The sequence below is a fragment of the Monodelphis domestica genome, chromosome 3, assembly GCF_027887165.1.
Source record: "Monodelphis domestica isolate mMonDom1 chromosome 3, mMonDom1.pri, whole genome shotgun sequence".
NCBI classification, from domain to species: Eukaryota; Metazoa; Chordata; class Mammalia; order Didelphimorphia; family Didelphidae; genus Monodelphis; species Monodelphis domestica.
In genome coordinates, this window is record NC_077229.1 from 76,694,394 (window position 1) to 76,714,629 (window position 20,236).

General features: G+C 35.7%; 1 protein-coding gene across 2 annotated transcripts in view; it reads right to left on the minus strand.

The window, feature by feature from the left end:
* AP3D1 (adaptor related protein complex 3 subunit delta 1) overlaps positions 1-20,236 on the minus strand; it is a 170,876-nt gene that overhangs the window by 92,506 nt on the left and 58,134 nt on the right. For both annotated transcript variants that reach the window (XM_007489313.3, XM_056820692.1), the window contains 4 exons: positions 16,747-16,842; positions 13,428-13,508; positions 8,993-9,073; positions 4,677-4,784 (listed from right to left, as the gene is read on the minus strand). In XM_007489313.3, the coding sequence (XP_007489375.2) occupies positions 4,677-4,784; positions 8,993-9,073; positions 13,428-13,508; positions 16,747-16,842 (366 nt within the window). The remainder of the gene's footprint in view (positions 1-4,676; positions 4,785-8,992; positions 9,074-13,427; positions 13,509-16,746; positions 16,843-20,236) is intronic.

The window sequence follows — 20,236 nt, forward strand, 5'->3', positions numbered from 1 at the left end:
CAAGGGAACTAATAAAAAAAATGTGAACAATGGTGGCCTAACAGAACCAGATCTTAAACTGTACTATAAAGCAGTGATCATCAAAACAATCTGGTACTGGCTAAGAAATAGAAAGGTGGATCAATGGAATAGACTTAGAGAAAATGACCTCAGCAATAAACCCAAAGATCCCAGCTTTTGGAACAAGAACTCACTATTTGACAAAAATCGCTGGGAAAATTGGAAAACAGTATGGGGGAAATTATGTTTAGATCAACATCTCACACCCTATATGAAGATAAATTCAAAATGGGTAAATGACAAATATAAAGAGGGAAATTATAAGTAAATTAGGGCAATATAGAATAGTATACCTGTCAGATCCTTGGGAAAGGAAAGAATTTAAGATCAAGCAACAGACAGAGAACATTATAAGATATAAAATGAACAATTTTGATTGTATTAAATTTGAAAGATTTCGTACAAAGCCAATGTAAGGAAAATCAGAAGGGAAGCAACAACACGGGAAAAAAATTTTATAACAAAAATCTCTGGCAAAGGTCCAATTTCTCAAATTTATAAGGAACTAAGTCAAATATACAAGAAAACAAACCATTCCTCAATTGACAAATGGTCAAGGGACATGAATAGACAGTTTTCAGACAAATAAATAAAAACTATAAATAATCACATGGAGAAGTGTCCTAAATACCTCTTGATTAGAAAAATGAAAATCAAAATAAATCTTAGGTACCACTTCACCCCTAGTGGACTGGTCAATATGATAAGGATAATAATAAATATTGGAGGGGATGTGGCAAAATTGGGACACTAATGCATTGCTGGTGGAGTTGTGAATCGATACAACCTTTCCTTCCACCTTCTTTTGCCAAACTCTATTCTCAATGATCTCTAGTTTCATGACCCTTCAGTTCTCTCCTAGGCCACCTCCCCTGTACTAGTATCTCTCTCCCTCTTTCCACATCTTAACTCTTTGATAAACCAGTTCTATTTAATACAGCCCCTTTTCCCAATAAAGCAAGCTCACTTATACTGACCATGCCCTGACAAGCCTCAATTTTAGATTATTCCCACCATCTGCTACCTTCATTCCTATATACAGACTGCTAAAAAAAAGATGGGGAAAAAAAAATCAAACAATTTTGACTGGGTCCTCTACAAATTCATTATATAACCTCATTGCTATTCGGCAATCATTCTACTCCCTCTTATTAACTACCTTTTTCACAGTAGCTCTTCCAAATCTTTTCATTACTCATTAAACCTCCCATGGCCCCTACTTTCTCAGCTGAGAACTTGTATTCTTACAGAAAAAAATTGTGGCCATTCATCATCATGAGCTCCCTCTTCTCATCTTATATCACTCAGATTTCTTCTGCCACTATCAGTTCCTTCGCTGCTGTCTTACATGAGACTTTTTCCCCCCAAGGACAAACCTCTATTTGTTCCAGCAATCTCATTCCATTCCATCTCTTCCAACACTTTGTCCCCACTGTCATCACCACTCTATAAATTATCTTCAATCTCTTCCTATCTACTAATTCCTCCCCTCCTGCCTACAAATATACCCATTTCTACTCCATTCCTGAGAAAACTCACTTGTTCCTTACATCCTTATTGTCACCCAATATCTCTTTTGCCTCTTGTGACTAATAACCTTGAAAGGCCATCGACAATAGGTACCACCACTTTTTCTCCTCTCCAGGCACTTTTAAACTTCCTCCAGCTTGGCTTCCAACCTTATAATTTCACTGAAACATCTCTCTCCAAAGTGACCTGAAATCTCTTAATTGCCACATCTAATTGTCTTTTCTAAATCCTCATTCTTCTTGGTCTTTCTGCAGCATTTGAAATTGTTGATCATCCTCTTCTCTTTTCTATTCTATTCCCTCTAAATTTTTAGAACAGCACTTTCTCCTGGTTGTCTTTGTCCCTGACTACTCTTCTGCTTCCTTTGCCGATTCCTCCTCTAGATTATGCCTTCTAACTATAAGTATGCTTCAGGGTTCAGTCCTGGACTATTTTCTACTTTCCCGCTATACTACTTTACTTGGTTATCTCATCGGCTTATATGGATTTAGCTACCATCTCCCTGCTGAAGATCCTCAAATCTACTATCTTGCTTTAATTTCTCTGCTGACTACCAATCTTAAATCTCCAATTGTCTTTTAGATATCTTGAACCAAATGTCCAGTGGACTTTTTAAAATCAACATATTCAAAAGAACTCATCATCTTTCCCCCTAAATTTTCTCTACCTCCAAACTTCCTTCTTGTTGTTAAGTATAACACTCCACTCCCAGTCTCCCGGGCCTCCATTCTTCACTGTCACCCACTCTGCTTATTCAATGTTGCAAAAACCTATTGATTTCACCTTTGTATATCTCTCTTTACACTCTTTTATCTCTTCTGATACTGCCATCATCTTGTACAGGTCCTATTCATATTATGCTTATGTTATTGCAAGAGCCTATATAGGTGAGTCTACCTACCTGAAGTCTCCCCCCACTCTAATTTATCCTCCACTCAACTGCCAAAATAATTTTTCTCATGGAAATAGATATCAAGTGATAATACGTGTATAACCAAGTGGAACTGCTTGACAGCTCTGGGAGGGGGAGGGAAGCAGGGAGGGAGAGAACATGATTCATGTAACCAAGAAAAATATTTAAAAATAAATAAAATTTCAAAAGTAAATAATTTTTTTCAAGTGCAGATCTGACCATGTTACTCCCTTACTTAATAAACTGCAATGAATCCCTATCAACTCCAAAAATAAAAAAATCCTCTAGTCTCAAAGTCCTTCATAACTTGGTTGCCCCCTCATATCTTAGACCTTACTCCTAATAGATATCCTTTGATTCAGTGACACAAGCCTTCTGGCTACTCCACAAAAAAGACACTCCATCTCTCAGCCCCAGACATATTCTCTGGCTGTCCCCCATACTTAGAATGTTCTCCCTTCTCTGCTCCAGAACTACTGACATCTCCAGCTTCCTTTAAGTTCCAACTAAAATCCTCTCTTTTACTGAAAGCCTTTTCCAACCCTTCTAAATTATAATACTTTCTCTCTTTTAATTATTTCTTATTTATCCTACCTATAGTTTGTTTGTAGATATTTGGTTGTTTATTATCTTCTCTATTAGACTGTGAGCTTCTCAAGGGTAGGGACAGTCATTTGCCTCTTTGCACATCTTTGCATTTCCCCAGGGCTTAGCACAGTAGCTGACACTTAATAGGCACTTAATAAATATTCACTTACTAATGACTATTCTAATGGAGAAAACAATACATCAATAACCATATTTTTTAAAAAAGATATGCATAAGATAAGATGGAGCTAATCTCAGAGGGAAGTCACTGGCCATGAGAGAAATTCAGGCAAAGCTTCTAGAAAAAATGGGATTTTAGCTGACACCAGAAGGAAGCTAGGTCAGTCAAAAGGCAAAGAGAGGATAGCATAGATTAGAAATTCAAGGAAAAAGACCAGTGTCACTTGATCCTAGAGTACAAGGAGGGAAGTAACCCTCCTACTTTTTTCTGGCTTCCTATAAATTCCAGCTAAAACCTCACATTTGTAAGATTTTTTAGTTCTCCTAAAGGCCAATGCCTACTTTCTGAACTTATATCTAATTCATCATATCTAGCATTTTTTTTTACATTGTTTGCATGTTTTCTCTGCCATTAATATTGTGAGGCAAGAACTAGTTTTTGCTTTTTCTTTGAATCTCCAGTGCTTAGCATAGTACCAGGCACCTAGTAGGGCTTTAATAAATACTTATTGATTTGACATGAACATTAGTTTGTGAGTCACGGACCCTGCAGGTCTGGGGAGGTCTATGGAATCTTTTTCAAAATGTTTTTTAAAATGTATAAAATAGGGACAAATAGGTGACTGTGAGCTGAAAACCAGGCCTAGAGGTAGGACTCTCATACATGACTATTTTGCAGAAAATAAGCTGCAGCAACTCCAATTGCCCATGACCACCACCTTGAATTGAGTACTCAGTTTGAAGAGTTCTGCTGAAATGTAGCCTTATCCAGGGGTAGCTGGGTGGCTCAGTGGACTGAGAGTCAGTCCTAAAGTTAAGAGGTCCTGGGTTCAAATCTGACCGCAGATACTTCCTAGCTGTATGACCCTGAGCAAGTCATTTAACCCCCACTGCCTAGCACTCACTACTCTTCCATCTTGGAACCAATACACAATATTAATTCTAAGGTAAGGGATTTTTTTTAAAGCATAAACTAAGAGATTGGATTATAAGGATGACCAATTATAATGACATAGTTATCAAAATGTGAAGAAAGAACACATTCTTGGATCCTATATTAAGAACCCTCACTATGAACCTCCCCATTAACAAAATCCTAGAGGATGCAGGGTTACTTTCATGACATGATATCAAAATATAACTTTATATGTGGAAAATATAAAACAAATACCACTCACTGATTTGTAAAATGAGTTGCTTTAAATCAAATAGTTCAAATTATAAATTGTTGAAGTATTCTCAAGACCTCACCTCTTTTAAATCAACAACTCACAACTCATCTTTATATTCTTTAAGGTGGTGCAAGTTTTAGCTCCCATTTTATATATGAGAAGATTGAGGGTCAGAAAAGAAGCGTCATAGACTTGAAATCATAAAGAGGATCTAGTTATTTCTGCCAACTTACCAGAGTCATGATGTCATTTGCCAAATCTCTGGCTAGATCTGGAGTGACAAAACAGGACAAACCAGTCAGTGCAACTCCAGTATCATACTGATTGGGGCTACTCAGGTCCTGCAAAGAGGGAAAAGAGAACAATTTAACCACCCATCCAAATCCACTCTACTTGTGACAAGCTACATTTCCAGAGAAGTATTATATATGGAACAAATAAAAATTATAATGTTCATAAATATGATGAGAAATGAAATTTCATTCATACTATTTTGTGGGCTAAGATAGTAACCAAGCAACATCTCACCCAATTAGTTTCTAAGGAAATAGCTTATGTAGGAAAACTGTTTTAACTGGAGAATTTGGAACCCACTTAAAAAATATATTTTAAAACTATTTCAGGTGGAAATTACTAGGTACCTACTATTCCACAGATGTAATTATTCATTGATTATAATAAATCAGAACCAGAAATGTATAAGTTGGTTTTCCTGATCATAAGAGCATGTAGTAGAATTGCATATTTGTAGATTGAAGTCTTGATTCCTTCTCTTATATTGCCTTCGTCATCTCTATTTAAAATTTGGAAGCATATTAAAAACCATATTTTTAGTACTTCTAGAACTATTAAGAAATAATTTTCATCTATCCTAAAAAGCCTCCTTTCTACTAACCCTTTGACACTATCAGGTATTAAGTTAAGGACAAAAGGTCTTTTATAAGGGAATGAATTAAAGATAAAACTGAAGTCTGAGTTCCAGTCTTCTACAACCCTGAAGAGATTAATACAATACTTGTTCAAAGAAAATGCTCTATAATCCACAGAAAGGGAAGTACTCTCTTGTTATTTGGAACATATCCTGAATGTTCAGTTCTGGGAGAAGTCACTTCCTTGAAGGAAGTAGTCCAGGAAGAAATGGGACAGTGACTTTGTTACTCAACTGTTTTTGATTGCTAAACTCAAACTGTATTTTAACTTATTATAATATTTTCTTTAAGATTACTGTAAATGTTACCTCAAATAGTCTTAGTGGGGTGAAGGGGAGACATTTTTTTTAAAAACCTTACCTCCTATCTTGGAATCAATACTGTGTATTGGTTCCAAGGCAGAAGAGTGGTAAGGGCTAGGCAATGGGGGTCAAGTGACTTGCCCAGAATCACACAGCTAGGAAGTGCCTGAGGCCAGATTTGGACCTAGGATCTCCTATCTCTAGACCTGGTTCTCAATCTACCCAGCTGCCCCCAAGGGAAAACATTTCTGAGGGTAATTTTGGACATTTTTCTCCTTAAGTCAGAAATAGCTTGGCATTATTGTTAAATTAAATAAAATTATTTCTGGCTAGTTGAAAATGCAAGAATACAGTATCAATGTTTTTCTTCAACAATTTCAACATGATTTTGATATTCCTGTTCCCCTGGCTGGGGAAAAGGTATTGTGTTGTATATTATTTTGAACTGCTTTTGGGTTGAAGTTTATTCATTAAAAGTCTACCAGGAAATTTAATAAGGAAGTTAGGAGATACAAGAACACACAGTGTCAAATATTAATTTTGCGTATGCTGCCTGTGAACTTCAGGGCTAAAAGGCAGGAAAAGCAAAATTCACCCTAAATCACCACCTGTATCCTTGTATCCATACTGCTCTTTTCTAAATAATTAGAAAAGGGTCACCTGAAAGCCAAAAAAAATTGCTATGGCATTTTACTATATCACTAGAGAAGATAAAAAAAAAACTCTAAGAATAAACAGTCAAGGTAGAACAAGGAAAGGCTCTCAGAAAATGAATGAATGGGGGGCATCTGGGTGGCTCAGTGGATTGAGTCAGGCCTAGAGACAGAGGTCCTGGGTTCAAATCTGGCCTCAGACACTTCCCAGCTATGTGACCCTGCGTAAGTCACTTAACCCCGGTTGCCTAGCCCTTACCACTCTTCTGCCTTGGAGCCAATACACAGTATTGACTCCAAGACAGAAGGTAAGGGTTTAAAAAGAAAAGAAAATGAATGAATGAATGAGTAATTAAATAAATGAATGAATAAATTAACAAATAAATAAATAAGTAAAAAAAATTAAATAACTTATTTTAATTTGTATTGAATAGGAAAGCACAAATTCATTTAAGGGGCCCCTTTCTGGATTTCCAATTCCATGACTATCCGATTGCCTACAAGATCAAGGCGAAACTTTGTCTTAATATTTAAGGTTTAAACTACACCTTAATCTGGCATTTCCAACCCTCATCAAGCTCCAATTCTAACTTTTCCTCTCTTATCTTCTCCCCAACCCCACATACACATAAACAGTTTTAAAAGAATTCTCATTTATTTCTTAAACAACCTAAAAAACTAAGTGATTTGTCCAAGGTAAGACTTGAATTTACTGATCCCAAGATAATAAGTCCTACTCCCAACCAATTCCATTTCTCCTCTAATAACAACCTTTTATGCTCTCCTTTCTCTTCTCCATATATCTAACCATATCTCTCTGAATGTCTACCTCAAAGCTTTCCATGTCAGCTCCCTCGACTTCACCTTCTTAGGAACACTTTTTTGCATCCTAAGGATACACTTGTTTGGTAATGAGCACATGCTACCTTATGTTTAACTTCTTTGTATGGGGGTGCAGAAGGGGAGACACCTTGAAGGGACAGTATTGGGTGGGGCAAGGGTATACATGTCTATGTATATGTCCTTTCTCCCCAGCGGGAACTTAAGTTTTTGTAAGAGTAAGGGCTCTGACCTATACCTCTCTTTATCCTCAAGAGAATATAGGAAGTAAATTTTTAATAATGTTTGCTGCTGACAAAAAAAATTTATTTAGCATGAATTCTCAGCATTTGGCATGAGTTAGCAACCTATGCCTTTAGCAAACAACTTGAGATTCATTATGGTCTCCAAAAACTCAAGTCAGTCTCAGCTTGTATCTTCCTTCAAAGTAATGAAACCCTGGTCCTAAATCCACAACTCCAAAGAGTCATTCTGATGTTTCCAAATTACCTTTTCTAATAACATGGGTGGATGTGTCATGTCTATATCTGATTTCCAAAGCTGAACTCAGTCACATTCTTGGCCCTGCACCTGAGTTTTTTTCTGGTTTGTGTTCAGACAAGGGCCAGAAGCATAGCTAAGCAGAATAAGGAAAAAGGAAATGGCCTCACTCAGCTCCCTCTGGTCCAATTTGGGAAAAAAAGTAGCTGCTGTCAATGGTTAAAAGTCAGCTAGCTGCTGATTTGTAAATTATATATCTTAATCCATTATATTATCTTAATTATTATATAACTAAGGAATTAAATCAATGCCCCATCCTGAAAAGTTATCTGAAATACAGAGAATAGAAATGTTATTAATCATTTTCTGATTTTCTTCAAAGAGGAAAGAAATCTGCTTGTGAAGCTCATTGAGTGTTAGCTAACACAAGAAAAATTAGCCTCACAAAAAATATAAAACCAAAATTGATGCTGAATTTCTTCCCAAAAAAGTCTGCTGTAATATCACTAGGCATCCCCTCTGGGAGAAGTCAAAAGGAAAGATAATAATTATCATTTCACATACAGACACCAAGAGACTAGAAATCACTTAATGCAGACACCTTAATGAACCAAGCCTCAAAATAACCAAGAATATTAATAATTGTTAACTTATATAGAACTCATGAGGTTGCAAAGTGCTTTGGCTGTATTATTTCATTAGAAGCAGCTAGAGGGCAAAGTGCATAGAGCACTAGACCTGGAGTCTGGAAGACTCAAGTTTAAATCAGGCAGAAGACACCTTACTAGCTAGATAACTGGGTAAATCGTTTAACCTTTCTGGGCCTCAGTTTCATCATCTGTAAAAAGGGAGTAATAATAGTACCTACATTTCAGTGCTATTATGAGGTTCAAATGAGATACAGGGAAACTTTAAAGCATTATATAACTGCTAGGTAATATTATTATCTTCACAAAAACTCTCTGAGATCAGCATTATTACATTTTAGAGATGAAGAAATGGAGGTCCATAGTAAAAAGCTAAAAGATGTTATGTGTTGAATAATTTTTCTGGAATCCTCCAAGCTCTTGGCAAAAAGAAAAAAATTTCTTATGGCAACTGTTTTAACTTTTTGTTTTATCTTTTTTGAGGAGAAATAAACAACTATACAGGAAACTTCCTTGCTAGATTACTTTGTAATAAGGTGTTGTCATGTTTATATTAGATAGACCTTCAAATAGAGATGATCGTGGACCTACTATATTCCTCATGAAGGAGAATAAATGGCTTTTTGGAAGAGAGAAACACATGCACAGGAAATAGTGAGTATACCAAAAAGTTGTTCCGGCTGAAACAGATTACTTACCTTTCGAATTTGATTGGTAGTCAGCATAATTACATCAGTTCCTTCATGAAAGCACTGAGAAGCAGCTAGATAACCAACTCGCTGTTTATTTAGAAAAACAGAAGCATTAAATTTTTTGCCAAGGTCATCATTCTTGACTTTCTTGGAACTCAAAGCTCTTGCTCTAGAAGCAAGCCCCAAGAAAAATAACAACTGCAGTCATGAAAGAACTACAGGTAAGATCTCATGGGGAGCTATCAACTTTGGCTGGCTCAGGCAAGCAAAATATTTGTTTAACAGGTTTCATTGCAACCTAATATTTAAATGTCTTTTAAAATGATAATGATTTTTTAATACTACATGTCATTCAATAAATCTTTGCTTAAAATTGACAAAGGATCCATTACTGGTTTGGTTGTCCATTCTTCCCATTTCTACCCAGCTTTATCTTTGCAATCAGTGACTTGTTATAAGCTCAAAGCTAAACTCTACTTCATCTTCTGATTGTCTAGCTTTTATAGTGGATCAAATATGTATCCTAAACTATATACTTGTGAATTCCAAATTATTTTACACATATAATTGTATGTTTTAATTTTTACTTAATACAGTACATATCTCTTAAGTAACAGTGAACAACTGTAAAACTAAGGCCACAAGTGAACCTAGTGATTAGCCAATAAGCAGGTGGTAACATTTCCTCTACAGGCAATAACCACAGCAATATGCTCACTTGGGTTCCATAGTATCAGAAACAACATAGTAACTTCAGATTGTAAACCTCAAATTTCCTTAGACTTATAATTGTTGAAAATTTCACCATTGGGATATTTCATACTTGGAAAATTTCTTACTGATAGTCTATTGGAATGGGAACTCCATTGGCATGGGAGGTTCCTTCTCTTCCCTTCTTAAGATTACTTTAGGACAGAAACCCTTTGCTGAACAATGGAAAGGACTTTGACCTATGCTTGAGCATAGAACAGGAATTTCTTTGAGTCTTGATTGATTTTAGAATTGATACAATGGAGATACTCCACCCTATTCAGTCCTAATAGGATTGAGTAAGGGCTGCAGCCTAGATCAAAATTTAATTATTCCAATCTCTACCATACTCAAGTTAACAGGATTTAGAAAGGGCTGTAGCAAAGGAGTATAGATTTAATCATTTGAAAAATATGACCTTCAAAAGACATGTGCAAAAGCCAGAAACCTCTGGGCGGTCCTGGGTTAAGCGAGAGCCTCCATTGACAGGGAAATTGATGAAGAGTGATTGGTAGATGTGAGGACTGAGGGGAGGCAACTTGGATGGTGTCCTTAAAGATAGGAGGGTCTGGAGACAGGAGGGGTGGTTGAGTTTTTGGTCGGTGTGGTTCCTGGGCTCTGAGGAAGCTTGCTCTGAAGGAAGCTGAAGGTGGGGGCCTCTGAGACTGTTTCTCCATTTTGGACACGTGAGTGAAAGGGACTGATCTCTTTTCTTTGCCCCAGCTATCTAAGGGCTTGGGCCTTTTGGCCCAGCCTAAACAGAAGGGGTATTTAAGCCCTATTCCCTTCTCTCCCCTTTCTCTCTCTATATATATCTCTAATTCCTTTCTTGCTCCTATTGTAATTAAACTCCAAAAAAAGGCTGACGGCTGACTTGAGTTTTTCATTTAGGAATTACATAGCTGATTCCTTGGCGACCTTAAATTAATATATATCAGTCTTTTAAAGTGATTCCCTTGTAACATTGTGGCTGACCACACGGGAGTCTAAAGAATCCTCTCAATAAAATTTTTTCCTTGCCTTTTTACTATACTGTTTCACCACTTAGTCCTTTTTTTTAAAAAAAAAAAAAAACTTGGCTTAAAGACACAGCTGCTAGAACACGTGAGTATAAAAAACTTTTTCTCTTTTCTCCTTAAGTTAAATTGGAATCAGCAGTTTTTTCTTTTTCTTCCCTTTAATCTTAAGGGACAGCTGGGTAGCTCAGCGGATTGAGAGCCAGCCCTAGAGGCAGAAGGTCCTGGGTTCAAATCGGACCTCAGATACTTCCCAGCTGTGTGACTCTGATAGACAGAAAACAGCTGTTTTTAAATCTCAGCAACAGGACTCTAAAGTCCTGGCTGGAAGAACTGTTTCTAAATATCCTTTCCCTTAAGGAACAACTTCCTGCATTAAAAAAAAAAAAAAAAACCCTGTGGAAAGTTTGTTGCTTTGCCCTGCTCCCCACGTGTTTTGTGAAATTACAAAATATACATATAAAAATGAGTACTACATTCTTTGACAATTATATGGCAGCTGAAGAAGTAGGAGCATTGAGGAATGAAGGATACCTCCAAATTTTTATATTAATAGGTACTGTCATTTTTGTACTCCTCAATACTATATTTAGAGATGAAAAAATAAAAAATATTGAGGATAAAATAAAACAAAATGAGGATAAAATAAAACAAAATGAGGATAAAATAAAACAAAATGAGGATAAAATAAAACAAAATGAGGATAAAATAGAAAATATTGAGGATAAAATAGAAAATGTTGAGGATAAAATAGAAAAAAATGAGGATAAAATAGAAAATATTGAGGATAAAATAGAAAATATTGAGGATAAAATAGAAAAAATTGAGGATACAATAGAAAAAATTGAGGATACAATAGAAAAAATTGAGGATAAAATAGGAAATATTGAGAATAAAATAGGAAATATTGAGGATAAAATGGGAGATATGGAAGATAAAATAGGAAAAATTGAGGATAAAATGCAAGCCCAATTAGAAGATCTAAAATGTTTCTTACAGGATCAATGGGCAAACACCCACTCTACCAGAAACAGACCTGTTTCTGAACCTTTGAATGAGGAAATTTCCTTCCCTGAAATAGAGATGGAAAACACCTTTCCTATAGCCCAGTTAACAGACTGCTTCTCTCGTGCAGTGCAAATCTTGTCTGAATTTAATCCCCAAAACCCTTCCCCTGCAATCCCAGCTTCTCATGTTCCTTCTCCTACAGAAAACCAAATTCCAATGCAAGGGAGATCTTGTCCTCCTAGAGAAACCTGTCCTTGTCAAACTGACCCACAGGTGCAAAATTCAACTAGAGGCCTGTTTCCTCTAAGAGAAGTACCTGAAATAGGACGAAATGGGGATGTGGTGACTTTAAGACATAGGATACCGTTTACTCCCCAAGAAATAAATGAATTTACACGAAATATCCCCACATATGAACAAGATCCTTTTCTAGTAACAAAAAAGATGGGAGACATATTTTTTCAATATAATCCGTCTTACAAGGACGTTGAGAGCTTACTACAGGCTTTTTTAAGTGAACGTGAAAAAAATAAAATAATTGCTCATGTCAACAAAACCCGGGGGCGTAATGCAGCACATTGGCCATCTCAGGATCCCGAATGGGACTATAATAATCCTGAGGACTATCTACAACTATACCGTTGTAGAGAGGCCATCCTCACGGCCATGAAGGAATGTGCAGACAGTACAGATAAGTGGATGGAACTGGAAAAAATTAAGCAAAAGGAAAACGAAACACCCTCCAGATTTATGGACAGAATTATCGAGTTTGGGGACAGATACTTAGATTGGGACTTAAATAAAGAGAATAGTTTAAGACAAGTTAGAAGAATCTTTGTAAACAATTGTTGCAAAGTAATTAAAAATTATTTCAAAACACAATGCCCAAGATGGTCAGATATGGACCTTGAAGAATTGCGAAAAACAGCTATATATGTTTTTAAGGGAAACGAAGAAAAGGAGAAAGAGAATAATGATGACATGGAGGAAATGAAGAAAAAAATGAGATGTGTAATAGATAGGATAACTAAATTAGAAAGTGGGCATGATAATGAACCAACGACAATTGCCCCTCTCCAGAAATCCAATTATCAATCCATTACTTGCCACTTCTGTGAGAAGAAGGGCCACAAAAAAAAAAGGGCCTCTTGACATTGTGGGACATTTACAGATTAAGCAAATAAAAATTCTAAGTGTTTCACTTGGAAAAACAGGCAGAACTTATCAGACTTGAAATAGTTCAGTCAACTGCATTTGACAGTGGGAGCCAAACCTTGTTAATGAATCTACAAATCCCTACTTCTGGATAAGCAATATTCAAACGATCCAGTCCAGAATTTTCTGGTTACATGAAAAAAAGTGCACATGTCTCTGGTTTCCTCTGACCTAGTCTATCACCAATCTGGTTATGATGCAACAATAGTAAGAAGGGAAGGGAAAGTAGGAGTAATGTCCCTTCCTCTTTCCTTGATTCTTTCTGGGATTCAAAGTAACAAAGGTAGCAACCCTCCCTAACTTCTTTATTTCTATACAAGATCTCAAGGCTTGGAAGAAATTTCAAAGAGGGTTCTTCCTCAACAACAAAAAGTGATTGAGGATCCCTGTGGTGGGCTTGGAAACAATGACAGAGTTTGCAATATTGAAAAACAAACACAATGGCCTCTTACCTTAAATGTAAACTTTGAAGCACTCATTACTTCAATAATGTTGAAAGCAGCCCAGCTGATGTCATATCCCAACATCTGTAACTGTTAGGAATAAGAGTAAGACACTGTAACATTATGGATCCTTCTTAATGACCCCTGAACCCTATAAAAAGAGTGAGGGAAGTAGAAACATAAAGAATGAGATTTAAAGATATGGAGGAAAGCCACATCAGGATAGTATATTTCTTCATATGTGTGGGCATTTTTAAGGCTTGATATCTACTTGAAATTTGACAAAAACTTTCTCAAAGGATAACATACAACTACTAACAAGGGTTACACTTTATATTTGTATCAATGTGATGAAATCCCACACCATGACCATTAGTTTCCCTACAAAGTGAGGGATCATCTGGATGTTGTACTGAGACAGCATATGTGCACTTTAAAGAGTTGCCAGGCCCACCCCCAAAAATTAATCACCCAGGAGTTAATATTCTGATAATAGACATATATCCTATCTCTAGCTTATCCAGCTTTGTGGTACCTGAAAAAGTTTAAACTCTGTTTATATACTCAGCTAAAACTACCTTCAAGAGTATAATAACAGAGAGCTCCAAGCCAGGAGTCAGGAAACAAGCATTTATTAAACACTTACTGTTTTTCAGGTACAGTGCTAAGCCCCAGAGTTGCAGAGTCCCTAAGGGAGCAATCAGTCTAATGGAAGAGACAGCATGCAAACAACTATGCAGGTAAGTAGAAGGTAACCCTAAAGGAGAAGCATTGGCAATATAGGGAATGGGAGAAGGAAAAAAAAAAGAGAACAGAAAGAAGTTGAACCAAATCTTATGGAAGGCCAAGGAAGCATGGGCATAGCCAGTGAAAAGGAAAGAAGTCAAGATGGAGTATATTATGAGAGGAATAGCAAAATTAGTGTCACTGGACCACTGAATAAATATAAGAAAGTAAAATATAAGATTGGATGGTAGTAAGGGACCAGATTGGGAAGGGATTTAAATGCTAAACAAAGCAATTTATATTTGATCCGAAAGGTAACAGGGACTGGATATGTCATTTGCTCTTTGTCTGCCTTGGTTTCCTCAATGTAAAATGGGCATAATATCAGCACCTATCTCTCAAAGTTGTTGAGAGGATCAAATGAGAGATATTTGTAAAGCTTTCAGTATGGTGCTTGGTACATAGCAGGCACTTAAAAGCTTGACTTCTTCCCTTATTTTACATAAATATTTTGTTGTTCAATCATTTCAGTCTAGTCCAACTCTTCATGACTCCATTAGGGGTTTTCATGGCAGAGATACTAGAGTGGTTTGCCATTTACTTTTCTAGTTCATTTGACAGATGAAGAATAGGTTTAAGTTGACTTGCCCAGGGTCACAAAGCTAGTAAGTGTCTAAGGCCAGATTTGAAATCGGGAAGAATAACCTTCCTGACTACAGCCCAGCACTGTAGACACTGTGCTATCCAACTGTTCCAATATCTTATTTAATATTTTTAAAGTACTTTCTACCCCTAATGCTAATGAAGGATAAGAGAAAGGACCATTACAATGCCTTACTATTACTATAAAGGGTAATGGACTTGGCATCTATCAGACCTATGGAAGAAGTAGTTCTAACACTATAGATGAGATCCTACCACTCCCCTTCCCTATGCCACCCCTGCCCTTGACATAGTTCTTGCAATCATACTTAAAAACTCTTAGCAGTTATAATCCAGAAGTAAAGAAAATGCCTAATGATATTGAGAAACCACAAAATAATTAAAAGCAATGCTGCTTCTACCTAAAGAAATGCATGTATGGTTCTATACCCACCAACACATCCACCACCTTTCTACAAAGAGACATCATGTTATTTTGTTTAAAAATGCAGTTGATATGCCCAAAGAGCGCTAAAAGACTGCCCACCCTTTGATCCAGTCATAGCACTGTTGGGTTTGTACCCCAAAGAGATAATAAAGAAAAAGACTTGTATAAGAATATTCATAGTCATGCTCTTTCTGGTGGCAAAAAAATTGGAAAATGAGGGGATGCCCTCCAATTGGGGAATGGCTGAATAAATTGTGGTATCTTTTGGTGAAGGAATATTATTGTGCTCAAAGAAACAATGAACTGAAGGAATTCCATGTGAACTGGAATAACCTCCAGGAAATGATGCAGAGTGAAAGGAGCAAAACCAGGAGAACATTGTACACAGAGCCTGATAGCACTGTGGTACAATGAAACGTAATGGACTTCTCTATGAGTAGCAATGCAATGATCCAGGACAATTCTGAAGGATTTATGAGAAAGAACACTATCCATATCCAGAGGAAGAACTGTGGGAGTAGAAACACAGAGGAAAAACATCTCCTTGATCACATGGGTCAATGGGGATATGATTTGGGTTATAAACCCTAAATGATCACCCTAGTGCAAATATCAATAACATGAAAATAGGTTTTGACCAATGACACATGTAAAACCCAGTGGAATTGTGCATTGGCTATAGGAGGGGGTCAGGGGTCAGGGAGGAAAAGAATATGATTTTGGTAATCCTAGAAAAATACTCTAAATTAATCAAATTAAATAAAATTAAAAATAAATAAAAATAAATAAAATGCAGTTGAGGGTTAGTTAGTTCAGCAGTTTTGTGTCAAAATTTAGTATAAAAATTATGTTTAAACCCCATATTTAAATTGTTTTAAAAAACACATATGAAAAAGAGAGAAGAAAAAGGAAAAGAAAAAAAAATAACAAGCATATTCCCAAAGGAGAAATTTGAAAAAATAGTCCCCTACCCTCTCACTCTGGCTGCCTTTGTAAAAGTGGGAAGTCTACACTAACTGGACCTATAGTTTTTACTTTTTTGATGTGCTGATCAAGTTTTGCTAAATGTTCTCTTTTCTTCCTCTTTTTCTCTATTTTTTCCCCTTTAAAAATATTATTTGTTATAAGAGATGACCCTTTGGAAAAGGAAGATAACTTTTAGTAATATAAAAATGAGATTTTTTTTAAAGCCCCTACTTTTTGCCTTAGAATCTAAGTATCAGTTCCAAGGCAGAACTATAAGGGCTAGGTATTGGGGGTTATAGTGACTTGCCCAGGATCATACAGTGAGGAAGTGTCTGAGGCCATATTTGAACCCAAGACCTCCCATCTCTAGGCGTGGTTCTTAATTAACTGAGTCACCTAGCTGCTTCCAAACCTTTTTTTTTTTTAAAGGAATATAAAAAAGCATGAGAGGCTGGTGTATATGTCATAGGGTACATGTAGGTGGTATACTCTTATTTAAAGTAGTAATCATACAACTAAATTTAATTCACAAAACAACATACTTACATAGGTAAGCTTGCAGACTGCATTCGCTTTTACTGCAATATTGTCTTGCTTCAATTCTTGTTTGATCTCATCAATACATTGAGAGATATATTTGGCCTGAAAGAAAAACAGAAGATGTTTAACTACCTGAAATTAAATTGATGTGGGTACTCCCTCCAGGAGAGCTACTCATCCTCACCCACACTTTCCCATTCTATGGGACTGTCATCCATATCTTCCCATAAATCCTCCAGATAGGTAACGCAAATTACTGGAGTCCTTTCTTGAATTGTTTTGGCATTTTATAACAACAAATAAAGCAAAGAAACTGACCATCAATTATCCTTCAACAATGCTACATGACCAATAATTCTACCTGTTCTATATGACTCTTCAGTTCTGGACACAAGTCATTTAGGAGCATATGTAAAAGATGGATTACATCTAGGGGTTGTCCCTTCAAATATACTGTATTTGGCATGAGGCCCCAGGCTTGAACCTCAGCTCTCCTACTTTACTATAAGACACTGAGCAAAGCATTTAATCTCACTAGACATCAGACTAGCTGATCACTTCTTAGCTTCCAGATCTAAACTATTTACTAGCTGTTTAGGTCAATTTCCTTATCTATAAAAGGAGCAAAGTGGACTAAATAGCCTGTAATGTCCTTTTAACCTCTAAATCTATGATCTTATGATGTAGTCTGAAAAAAGAAACATTCTTTCTAAACTTGATTTTTCCTGTTAGGCTGAACTCTTAAGTGATTGTGGGTCTCATTTAGGAAGCTTAGATAGTTAAAAGAAACCTTTAAAAAATGAAGGGTATTCAAAGGACTTTAAAAGACTGTCTGCCCTTTGACCCAGCCATACAACTACTGGGTTTGTACCCCAAAGAAATAATAAGGAAAGACTTGTACAAAAATATTTATTGCCACGCTTTGTGGTGGCAACAAATTGGAAAATGAGGGGATGCCCTCCAATTGGGGAATGGCTAAACAAACTGTGGTTGGTGATGGAACACTATTGTGCTAAAAGGGATAATGAACTGGAGGAATTCCATGTGAACTAGAATGACCTCCAGGAATTGATGCAGAGTGAAAGGAGAACCAGGAGAACTTTGTACAAAGAGACTGATACACTGTGGTACAATCGAATGTAATGGACTTCTCCACTAGCAGCAAGGCAATGATCCAGGACAATTCTGAGGGACTTATGAGAAAGAGCACTATCCACATTCAGAGGAAGAACTGTGAGAGTAGAAACAAAGAAGAAAAAACATCTCCTTGATCAAATGATTGGATGGGGATATGATTTGGGATGTAGATGCTAAACAATCACTCTGTTGCAAAAATTAATAATATGGAAATAGGTCTTGATCAATGATACATGCAAAACCCAGTTGAATTGCTCTTTGGCTATGGGAGCGGGGAAAGAGGAGGGGAGAGAAATAACATGATTCATGTAACCATGGGAAAATATTCTAAATTAATTAAATAATTTTAAATATAAATGGGCATTGTCAGAATGCAATGATCAACTATGAAAGACTAAACTATTATCAACAAAGCAAGTCTTCCAGGTAACTACAAAGGATTCATGATGAAAATGGTATCTACAGCCAAAAAAGAAATTTTTGGAGTCTGAGCACAGCTCAAAGCATACCATACATTTCCTTTATGATATTTCCATTGTATGTATGATATGTAACTACTATTATGATATGAGTGATATGGAAATATGTATCACATAAAAGTACAGATATAACCTTCATTAGACTATTCATCACTTGAAAGAGAAGTGGAGGGGTAGGAAAAGAGAAAATTTTAATTGTAAAATGTCAAAAAATTGTCAAAAATTGTTTCTACATGTAGTTGAAAAATAAAAAATATATAAATTTAAAAATTAAAATTACAAATAATAATGGGTATTGTTATGTATAGAAATATTCCTTCTGAATATAAGGAGACCACAAGAATACTTTTCCCTCCAAAGAATCAGACTGATGTTCTAAGGTGGTCCTGAGATGAGCCAGACATCAAGTGATTCCCCCTCCCCCCAAGAAATAAGGGTTTCAAAGAAAACATTTGGCTAATGGATAATAAATCACGTTTTAAAAACATTTCCCTCACAAAGACAAAAATTATCAGAATTAAATTCAAGTTAAAAGGTTCTTTAGTAATGTGTATTTCTCAGAATACCTGGTTGTTTTTTTAGTTTTCTTATCTTTTTTATAAGCTCATATTTATATATACTTCCTATTTATCTAAATTTTTAAAGTTTACAAAGTGTTTCCTCCATAATAACCCTGTGAGTAGGTAATTTAAGCATTTTTCTTTGTAGTGGCAGAAACATAGAGGATAAAAAACTATTACTTGTTTATACTATTACTAAATGGCAGAACCCGGAGATAAATGCAAGTTTGATGATAAATTTGGTCATTTCCCTACTCTGCCACACTATTTCTGGTAGCAAAATTTTCTCATTCGTCTTATATGTGTTAATTTTATAAAAATGAACAAACATAGAAGCTATGAACTTGAGCTCCATCTAGTTGATCCTTTTATAGGCAAAATTTCAAATAAATCAACTACTGAAAATTGTCCAGTTATCGTATAAATAAAATATTTTTCCTGTGGCCTAGTTATTTAAGTTATATTTTTCTGCAATTAATTTTACTGAACATCAAAAAATTGTCTTAAGGTTCATATAAGTTATGTAAGGTGTCTTGCAAACTTTAAAGCACATTAAAAATTGCAGCTATTATTATTAGAGCTGTAGTTCATATAAAGCTAATACTCCAAAAGCTGAGTTTAAACCTAACTTTAGATACTAACTTTTCAATGCCCTGGACAATTCTTTAAAACTTTTCAGGACAACTGCCTGAAATTTTGTAGGGATAAAGGGAATTCCTTCACTGAAAATTCCCTACACTGATGAAATTGTAAATACTTATTATTTTCATTATTCACTTAATGTATCAGTTTACTTAATCTTATCAAAAAAGGAAATCGATATAACATGACCTGCTCTTGATAAAGCTATGCAGGCTTTTCAAAAATATTCTTTCCTTTTCTAGATATTCACTAATCATCCATTAAATAACACCCAACATTATATTTTGTAAGCTATTTTATGCATTATTTTTTGAAGAACTTTTCTCCTAACTATAATGAGGGGGGAAAAAAGTTGCCTCCATTCATATTGCTATAATCTTTTTTCCTGAAAAGTGGGTCCGTGAAGCAGACTAGTTAAAAGCAAGACACAAAAACAATTGAACTCAATAGCCCAATGTTCAATAAATATAAGAATATTAAAAATGTGGGGAAGACCTCCCTGTTTAATAAAGAATTGCTGGGAAAACTGGAAAGCAATTTGAAGAAAAAAATTAAGATCTGTATTTCACTGCATATACTACAAAAAGTTTTAATTAGGTATTAGACTTAAATATAAGAAGTCATATTATTAAAAGTGAAAGAGTGAAATGGATGGAAGTATCTTCTATAGTTCTATAC